Raw genomic sequence first — 11,020 nt, 5'->3', positions numbered from 1 at the left:
TTTTTTTTTTTTTTTTTTTTTTTTTTGTTTTTGTTTTTGTTTTTGTATTTTTAGCATTACTCCATCCAATCATTGTATATATGTCACATAACGAGAGTAATATGTACTCTTTCAGAGTACATTTAATATATATATTTTTTTAATTTTAACTGTCTTTAATTTGTTTTGTTTATTGGTCAAATTTTGATTATCTAATGGCTAATTGGAAGCCCTAACCTTTTCGACCAAATTAAATTTTAATTATATTAAGCTCAATGTCATTGACTTTATGGTCTAGTGGCACGAAATGACTCTTCTAAATGGGAAGTCATAAATTCGAGCCTATGAATTTATGATTGTAATATAGAGTTAATAATATTTGCCCGCATGGACAGCTCAACTGGTCATAGGGGTGAAGTTTGGGAGAAGAGTACGTTAATAATACTAAAAAAAATTCAATTTATCAATTAATGACTTATATATAATTTGTGTAGAAGTAAATTAGTCTCTTAAAATTAGTCTCTTAAAATTTATAATTTGAATTTCTAAATTGAACAGTTGAATATATAAGAACGTGTTTAATGAATTCCTACAAATAAAATCCAATAATAATTAAATATAACTATTGAATACAGAGGTATCATGTTATAAACACAATTTCAAATCAACCAATACAAAATTAATTTGTAAATTAGTTACTCCTCAGGTTGATTGCAGAGGCATGCTAGCATGTGGACCAACCCAAAGGCGACAATGGAGGGCATTTTTTCTTCTTGCAGTGATCCAAGTTATCCTAAAAAACATTGTGAAGAATTTATTCTTTCTTTTTGTGCTAGGTTCCAACAATATCCATTAGGAAGGGCATTATTCTGTAATTGGAATTAAGAGAGCAATGAAATGAGGAGTGGAGAGTGGAAATACTTGATGGATCGGATCGGATAAGATGTGAAGATTGGTAATGTGGATAGTAGGTGCACTTGGGCAGCAGAATCTTATGCTTTAACCAATTGTTATACATACCATGGATCAGGATCAGACCCCGTCCAAAAATTATGTTTCTATAACTAACATATTATGTGTCTTTAGTTAATAAATTCTGTATCTGTAAATAACTTGAAAGCATATAATATGTTAACTACAGAAACATAGTATGTTAATTGCCGGTCAGTTAACATATTATATGTATGTAGTTAACATATTATATGCCTCAATTTATTTATTAAGTATATAATCTGTAAATTGCAGACACATAATATGTTAACTGTAGACATATAATTCGAATGTTATTTTAGACCAGAGTCTACAATGCAAAGTGAATCAGATTCCATGATATAATTTGCCTGCTTTAACTAGCTCCTTTAATTTGGTGAATGTTTCATTATCTCTCTTACACTTTTAGTTATCTTTGGTTCACAAAATCTTATATTATCTTAAAAAATGTTAAATGGATAGGATTCATAGGAATATCATACTCTTTGGAATTTGAACAAATAGCGTTTGGTTATTACTGAGAATTTGTGATATTAATATGTTGTTGTGAATAAGTCGATTTAATTCAGTATAAAAAAACATAAAAATTGATTCGTACTGTTTAGTGGTGTAGATCTACATTTTTGAATTTATTTGTATACCCATAGTTAGGCTTACGATTAGTATCAGAAATGGTTATGTGGTAGGTGATTATCGTCTGGTATATTTTTTAGATCTAGAGTGTTTAATTTATGTGTTTACCTAAAAGAGTTCTAACTCTGGTTATTTTCTTTACTTTTCTAACAGATGAAGATTGGAAAGCACAGTGCATAAATTTGAAGAAAGATGAGTTTCCTTTTATTCCTGTTTTTTTTTTATGCACTTTTTTTTTTTGGTTCTTAACGCCTGTTGTTTGAACTTATTTTCATTCCCGTTAAACTATCGAAATAAGTTTGTGATTAAATTTTTGTTTGTTAGTAAGGTACTGTAAATCTAAGATCAATGGACATAAACTACCGAATAGAGGCACAAACAGTGGACATACCTGTGTGTTTCGACTGTTGCTTCCTTTTTTTGTCAATAACAGTAGAATTCTTTAACTGCTTCATCAGCTCTGTAGTGTATATTAATTATTTCTATATTTTGATTAGTGTGTGACAGGGTAATTGGGTACCCGACCCGAAACCATTGGCATGACCTTGTCAAGACAGTTGCCGTTCAAACTACCCAAGACACCTCACTCCTCAGCATCAATGCGCAACGGTCCAACTCCTCAGCATTGATGACCAACGTTCAGCTCCTCAGCATTGATGACCAACGTTCAGCTCCTCAGCATTCAGCTCCTCAGGCATTGGGGCCCAACGTTCAACTCCTCATTAATGCTCCGTTACTAAGCTGAAAGGAATAAAAAGACTCACAACCACGTAGTGAGACACGACACTTCTTACTAGACAAAACAACACTCAACTCATTTTGTACACTGAGCACTGCACTCAATACTGTATTCAAATACTCAATAATACTAAAATAATATCCGGTAACACATTATTACCGTCATTGGTGCTTTCATTGAGAGCCGAGATCAGATCTCAGGCTAAAATCACAAAATCACAAAACCACTCAGTTCATCTCATCACTATCAATGGCATCTAGATCCAGTAGCTCGCATACACCTAGTCAGGTGAACAAGGGTCACCCCTTGGGTGATCTTCGTGAGCAGCTCAACAGTAATCGCGGAGGTGACCTTCGCAGCCAACTCAACAACAATAACCGCAGAGAAGGTGACCTCCGTAGCCAACTCAACAACAACCATGGTGGTGGTCGCACTAGCCAACTCAACAATAACCATGGTGGTGGCCGCACTCCCCTCCCAGCAACTGCTGCTCCCGCCCAAGTGGTGGACCTTCAGGCAGCAGCGCAGGTCATCCAACAGGCGGCGGCGACAATGGCTCAACTAGTCGCAGGAATGCAAGGCCAGATCCTACCGCCACTGCCCCCTCTGGAGGAAGAAGTGCAATCTCCGAGGCAAAACAGAACTCAACGACAGGAAGGTGGACCTCAGCCAGTTTCCAGATCTGTTCGAGAACGACCGGCGGCTTCTAGATCTATCTGAGATCGGCTGGGGGTGCAAGGATCCTCCAATAGAGGTTCCCGTCCCCAAGCAGGCAAGGCAGTAACCAAACGACCATCCGGAGAAAGGATGGGCGAATCTGGTGGATTGGCTTCGCGTCACTCCACTAGACACAAAACACCACAAGAAGACCTGGTTGAAAGGCTCCAAAGGCAGATAGACGACTTGGAGAAGAAAGTAGAAGCAAGAGAACACTCACCAGAACCTGAAGTAAGAATGGTTGCTCCATTCTCTTCCGACATAATGGAAGTTCCTCTTCCAAAAGACTTTCGACTACCCACAATCAAAGCCTACACTGGCACTTCTGATCCACGTACCCATATGACACGATACAAGGCAGCCATGGTAATGATTGGGGCAAGCGATGCCATCATGTGCAGAGCGTTCTTGTCCACTTTGGACGGAACGGCTCAAGACTGGTTTAACACAATCCCGGACGGATCAATTCAAACTTTTGCAGAGCTATCCAAGAGTTTTTTGTCCTATTTCTCAGGAAGTATACAACATAAGAAACCATTCTCGCATCTCGGCGGGGTAAAGCAGGATAAGGGGGAAAGCCTGCGAGACTTCTTAAGCAAATGGAAAAAAGAAGTCAACAACGTATATGACTTCGATTCGAAGGCAGCGATTCTCATCTTCATCCAAGCACTGAGGTCAGGCGATTTACACAAACAAATGAACGCCCACCACCCACGCTCTTATGAAGAACTCATGAGAACGGCCAACCGGTACGCAGACGCAGAGGAGGCTGACAGGAGAAAGAAGGATGAGGAGGAAGGACGAAAGAGTGGGCGATCTGATAAAGCTGGTCCGCCCAGCCAGGCACCACGACCAAACCAACCACCCTCAAAGAAGGGAAGAGATGATCGACCTCGCCTCATCTCGTTACGACATTTGACACCGCTAACTCACCCAGTTAGCGTAATCCTAAATCAAGCTGAAGACATGGGGATCGTGCAATTTCCGCAGGAGTGCATGAAAGTCTCCCCAAATGCGAATCAATCCAAGTATTGCAGATTCCATAGGCAGGTGGGCCATGATACCGATGAATGCAACGTGTTAAAACGCCAGATTGAGGAGCTCATCCAGAGGGGATATTTCAGACAGTTCGTCAAACGGTCAGGCCAGCAAAAGTCAGGCCAAAAGTCAAGCCAACAACAACATCGGCGTAATCTACCAAAAAACGTTTGGAAGAAGGATGATAGCTCCGAACCGTCATCCTCGAGTGGTAAGAAAAGGGAACACGACCAAGTTACAGTAACAGATCGTGATCTCTCTGACAAAGACACAGAAGAGCCTAGGAAACACAAGAAACAGACCATACACTTTATCTACGGAGGTCCTGCAGGCGGAGACACACAAGTAGAGAGGAAAAAGTGGAGCCGCCAATTATATGTAGGTGAGGTGGTCAGCCTTCCAAAGGGAAAAAAGCAGAGGAGGGAAGCCATCACCTTCTCTCACGATGACCTCCCAGAAGGTCCACTGCCTCACCGAGATGCGTTGGTGATCAAGATGGAGATCAACGACAGCATTGTGCATCGCATACTCGTAGACACCGGAAGCTTAGTCAACGTGATGTACTACGACGCTTTCACCAAACTGGGACTGCCCAGAAATCAGCTCAAAGAGGTACGGACCCCACTTTCTAGCTTTACTGGGATTCAATAGAGACAGAGGGATCCGTGGTACTACCAGTAGAGATAGGCGTGAGCCCCAACACCTCCAAGATAAACATGGAGTTCATTGTGGGGGTGAAACTCACATGTGCCCATAACATCATACTGGGGAGGCCAGCTTTGGAAGATCTGAAGGTGATAATTTCGATGGAGCACCTGTGCATGAAATTTCCCACGCCATACGGGATAGGAGTTGCGAGAGGAGATCAAAGAGCAGCTCGTAGCTGTTACGTCAATGCGTGTAAGAAAATTGGACAAAAAGATCTGCAGGTCCACACCATTGCAGAAAAAGTGCTGAGAGAAGAGGAGGGCTGGCCACGCGCCGAGCCTGCATCTGAAACGGAAGACGTGGTGGTCGATCCCGCACGAGCAGATAGGGTTGTAAAGATTGGCACTGGGTTGGCACCAGAACTAAGAGCCCAGATAGTCGAAGTCATCCGACAGTTTAAAGAAGTTTTTGCGTGGGGTCCAGAAGACATGCGAGGTATCAATTGAAAAAATATTTGTTATCCCCGCCACTGCTTGCAAAACCAGAGGCGGTGATGAGCACAAATGATGAGTGTAAAAAGGGTGTAATGTCGTTCCGCTGAGGATTGGGGTTATGGCACGAAATTGTGTGAATTACTAGGCACTAGAGTATGTGAATTAATAGAATCCAAGCAACAAAGACTGAAAGATGTAAAAGAAAGTAATTGATTCAGGTGTAAACTGTATGATAAAGGTATGGGCCAGATTAGGGGGATTGTAACCTTGATGTTCTAACAAACTCAGGATTAGGGAAAGAATAATTAACCAAGGGATATATGGGCAATGCACAAAAGAATTCTACTCAGCTACTTTCGTAATCAATAAGAGAATTAGGCTAAGATTGCCCCACTGTCGTGATGCATCAATCATAACCTTAAGCACCTAAGCATTGTAAGCCCCCAATATTACCTCTACTTTCATAGCAGGAAAATTAGGTTGAAATTGGTAAGGCTCGAGGTTTCCATCCAACTGTCGTTGTAATGAATCTCTCTCCTAGACTACCAATTAATTCTGGCCACAAACCAATAACTAGTGCAAAGAAATCCCCAAATCAACATAAACCCTAGGTAAAAGATTCAATCCCTTTATGCAATTAATCATAAATCGAACATCAAGATTGACAATGGACCCCTAATCCAAACCCATAAACGAATTACTCCCGCATGATGGAAGTAAACATAGCAAAGCAATAATAAATAATCATAAACATTGCAAGAAATAAAAGGGAAAAGAAACTTAACTGATAAAGAACAAATCCAACTTCAATCCAAGATTCCAAGCTTGAAATAAAATAATCTAATGTAAAACTAGTCTAAACTATGCTGGGGAAAATATAAACTAAAAGCTAGGGTTTAGAACTCTGTAAGGGAACCTCTTTCAATTGTAGAGAATAAGTAAAATATATAGGAGGTAGATGGGCCTTGGCCCATTAGGCATCTTCCAATTCTTTTCCAACTTGTATTCTTCCTTGTAATTCCCTTTTCTTCCAGAACTTGTCCAAAATGTTCCAATATTCTTCCTTTGTTGTTCCTTGTAGATAATTCAGCACTTGGACAATATAACACACAAACAATTCCCAATTTCACTAGGATACAGAAAATAACCTTCAAAACAACTAGAATAAGGGGTGAATAATTGTACAAAATAGCAGATATCAACTCCCCCACACTAGAACTTTTGCTTGTCCTCAAGCAATTACCTAGGATAATCCACCCTCCATGCACTGCAACTGATCACACTACCTTCCTGCTCAACCGAACATACCACCAACCAACTTGTACAACCTAACCTACTTCAAGAATCATCTCAGAATAACAAGTGAGTTCCACTCTCAGGCCAATAACCGGGCATCCGAAATTAGGTAGATTGGGACCCTGTATGCACATGTACTCAGTTGAGATTATGCAGAACTTGGCTTAAGATGAGATCCCATAGACATGCCCTTCATACTCACATAGATCACTCTAAAACTGCATGCTAAGATCAATTAGGACTTTATTTGGCTTGTAATGGGGCTAAAGGTGAGTGGCTAAACAAAGAAAGGATATGGAAAAATAAACAAACGAGAGAGAATTTCACACCTATTCACAATTAAACCTAGAGGAGATATGGAAAATATGAATCAAGAGAGCAAAACATAATTGGAAAGACAAGAGCATTCTAAACTAGTGGGGGTGAAGACAAATATTCTAGTAACTTGACTTGCACTTTTATTCATCCTTCTTTTTCTTTCTTTTCTATAACAACCCTTTTCTTTTCTCTTCTTTTTCTTTTCTTTTCAATTTTCAACCAACTATTCAACTTTTTCACCACACCCCCACACTAGAACAAAGATAACAGGAATAACTCTATCAACAATAAGCTCAAAAAGATAAATCTCCTCTAAATTAAAGAACAAATGCTACATTCTCTCTAAGGGTGAATGGAAAATATATGGCTTAAGGCTAAAGGTCAAATAATAGGGTTAAACAAGAAAAAAAATACAAAGAAAAGGGTTAAGTGCTTTTGTACTTATTAAACAAAAACAAGGCTCAAAGGGGACAACTAAGGAAAATAAATGTAACACAGGGTAGGTTTGAAGGCTTGGGCTAACAACAATGGCCTAAATCACTTCAAAGCATGCAAATTCTAGACTTCACTATGAGAGCACTGAGACAAGCTATGACAGAACAAATATCACCGGAATCCCACATAAACCTTCACTAGCAATGCATAACACACAGGGTAAAGCATTTAGGTTAGAGGTTAACCCAATTATTGGCAAGAGACTGAATTAAACACAAGCTCAACCTTGAATCATCCCTGACAAGCTAGGCTGCACAAGTACCACCAAAACAAACCACAAACCAGCAGGAAGTAAAGCGGTCACAGCCACAACACAAAGAAAGCACATTACCTTTAGCTGCAAATTGAGTCCTTCAAGCAAACTTCATCCAAAATTCATCAGAAATAGTACCCCCCCACACTTAAACTGGACATCGTCCCTGACGGACAAACAAGGCCTCACGAACTAGAAAAAACGAACTAGAAAACATAACATTTTTTTTTCATTTTTACTCTTTTTTTTTCTTTTTTTTTTTTTTTTGCTTTCGTACGGACCGCCATCATGGCCTGGGTCACGGCCGGGATGTGGCCCGTGACCCAGCGGCCTCTAAACTGCTGTTCAGCACTGGAATTCTTCCGACGCCATCACGGCCTGGGTCACGGCCGGGAGGTGGCCCGTGACCTAGAGCCCTCGTTTAAGCTCTCAGCACTGGAATTCCTGGATGAGCATCATGGGCAGGGTCACGGCCGGGATGGTGGCCGTGACCCAGAGCCCTCAATAGGCCTGTGCGTACTGGAATTTTCTAGGCGGGGTCACGGCTTGGGTCACGACCGAGATGTGGCCCGTGACCCAGAGCCCTGCTTTGCTCTGTTTCCGCTGAAAAACGACGCATCGGCATCACAACCAGGGTCACGGCCGTGAGCCTGGCCGTGATCCAGGCTCCTCCTTGCGCACTTCTGTTCTTTTCGCGCCCAAGTTCGGTTGCACCTGTAAGTTAGTCCAAAATATGTCCTAAAACTGTTCTAAGGCCTAACCTCTTCAATTCTAACCATTCCCCACTCTCTCAAAGGTAAAAGAAAGCAAATCTCACACCAAAACAACCCCAGAGAACACCCTATAAACAAAGAAAAATCCCTAATCTACTCCGAACTAAAACAAAAAGAAAAATGCAGTAAAATAAAATGCAAAAAGTAAAGGGTAACATGGGGTGCCTCCCATGAAGCGCTAAGTTTACTGTCGTCAGCTCGACTCAACCTCATGGATATCAGGTGGGATTGTGGACCACGCGATCCGGTGGCCTTTTGAACTTAGACAGCTCCCTCATCCATCTTTTGTAGAAACCACCAGGACCAGAGAACTTTTTCTTTTGTTTCAGCACACTTGACAGTTCAGGGGGTCCAGGATCAATAGGGGAAACATGCAAATCCCCTAACTCAATCTTTCTACTCTCAGCAGTGCCCTCACCCAGCCCTTCTATCAAGTAACACTCATCAACATATGAGGGCTGGTGCTTCGCCATTTTGAATATGTCAAATTCAATCTTGTTCTCTGCCACCTCCATCACAAGTTTTCCTCTCCTCACATCAATAAGTGCACCAGCAGTAGCTAGAAAAGGTCTACCAAGTATAATAGGAACCTTGGCATCCTCCTCTATATCCATAACAACAAAATCCCCCGGTATAAAGTACTGATCAATCATGACCGGGACATCCTCTAGAACTCCCACCGGACGCTTTATGGAGCGATCTGCCATCTGTAAGGTCATGGAGGTGGGTTTTGGTGTTCCCAGGTTGAGTCTCTTACATAAAGAATATGGCATAAGACTAACACTGGCACCCAGATCACACAGAGCACCACCAACTACAAATCCACCAATGATGCAAGGGATAGAAAAACTACCTGGATCTTTCAGCTTAGGAGGTAGTTTATGTTGAAGAACTGCACAGGTTAAGGCTCCTTCGCTCAGATCCACCACCGCACTCTTCTCTGACTTTTTCTTATTGCCTAAAATGTTCTTTGGAAACTTCTTGTACGATGGAATCTGAGTGATTGCTTCAACAAAAGGCATGGAGATCTCCAGCTTATCTAACATTTTATGGAACTTGCTCTCTCTATCAGACTCCTTTCATTTCCACAACCTCTGTGGATATGGTAACAGGTTGTAAGGTATAACCGAGTCATCTACCTTCTTGTTCTTCCTTTCATGCTTCTTACTTGGAGCACTCTCATCCTGCTCAGGAGCTTTCTCCTTAACACTATCTCCCTGCACCACAGGCTCCTCTTCACTATCATCAAGAATATCCTCAACCTGAACACCCTCATCCTTCTTATTAGCTTTCTCAGGCACTGGATCATTCGAAGGAAAAGGGGGGTCCTTCAAAGCTAATCCACTTCTAGTGGTGATTGCATTCACTTGGTGCCTTGGATTTTCTATGCTTGCTGGCAGTCTACCATTCGAAGATAAAGGTTGATTAGAAAACTGATTACCTCCTCCTTGTTGCTGAGCCTTGAGACCATCTATTTTTGCTTGTAGTTTTCCAAACAGCTGAAGATTTTCTGCTTGTAGCTTGCCAAACTGAGCCATCATAGTGTTCATGAAAAGCTGTATATCAACATCCTGAGATGGTCTAGAGGAACCTTGACCCTGAGTGGTCCCAAAATTCTAATTTCCTTGCTGGAACTGCCCTTGAGGTACATTCTGGTTATTCTACCCAAAATTCTGATTGTTTCTCCACTGGACTTGGTTTTCACCACTATTCCCTTAGTTACCATGAAATCCTGGTGGATTGTTTCTCACTTGATTTCCCTTATTGTTCCAAGAGGGAACAACCTGATTCCTTCCTTGCTACTGATGGCTCCCATAACCTTGCCCCTAGCCCTGTGGTCTAGAATAACTAATGAGATCAACTTGCTCCATATTAGGCTGAGGAACTTGGTTACCGAAGTCTAACAAAGGACATATCTGAGCTACATGATTTCCACCACAAGTTGCACAACAGGCTACAAGAGGTACCTGTGGCATAGAATAGGGGTTAGGAACATAAGGACTCTATGCAATTAGTGGAGGTTGAGCAACTGCCTGGACACTCTGAGTAGGACCCTGTACTAACTGCTTTAGCATGTGTTGTATGGTATCTAGCTGAGCCTGCATTGCCATCTTTTCTCCAACTTCGAACATCCCAGCTGTTTTCTCTCTCTTGGGTATATCATCCCCCTCAGTGTACCAGTAAGTATTGTTAGAGGTGATCCTCTCAATCAACTGCTCTCCAGCTGCTGGTCCCATATCAATGAAAACACCCCCAAAGGATGAGGTATCTAGAATAATCTTTGACCAGTTAGACAATCCCTCATAGAATGAGGACATAAAATCACCTGGGGTCATCAAATTCTTCGGACACTGCCTCCTCAATTCTTTAAATCTCGTCCAAGCCTCAGGGAGATCCTCATTGCCAAACTGCTGAAAATTCTGAATTTGCTTCTTTAATTTGGCAGCCTTTGAAGGAGGACAGTACTCTTGCATGAAAGCCTTGTGGAGCTGTTCCCATGTAATGAAATGGTTGGCTGGAAAGGAATTCAACCAACGCTGTGCTTAATCTCTCAGGAAAAAAGGAAACAATCTCAGCTTGATGGCCTCACTAGGAACACCATTCATCTTGATAGTCTGGCAGATACGATCAAAATGAACTATGTGGG

At 41.5% G+C, this 11,020-nt stretch overlaps 1 protein-coding gene across 1 annotated transcript; it reads right to left on the bottom strand.

The window, feature by feature from the left end:
- Nucleotides 1-8,591: 8,591 nt before the first annotated feature.
- Nucleotides 8,592-9,419, bottom strand: LOC116016009. Its single transcript, XM_031256178.1, has one exon. The coding sequence runs from the start codon at nt 9,417-9,419 to the stop codon at nt 8,592-8,594; it is 828 nt and encodes a 275-aa protein (XP_031112038.1).
- Nucleotides 9,420-11,020: the final 1,601 nt, after the last annotated feature.

This window comes from Ipomoea triloba, chromosome 4 (genome assembly GCF_003576645.1).
Source record: "Ipomoea triloba cultivar NCNSP0323 chromosome 4, ASM357664v1".
NCBI classification, from domain to species: domain Eukaryota; kingdom Viridiplantae; phylum Streptophyta; class Magnoliopsida; order Solanales; family Convolvulaceae; genus Ipomoea; species Ipomoea triloba.
The sequence above is the reverse complement of the archived record's forward strand: the minus strand, read 5'-3'. Positions and strand labels throughout refer to the sequence as shown.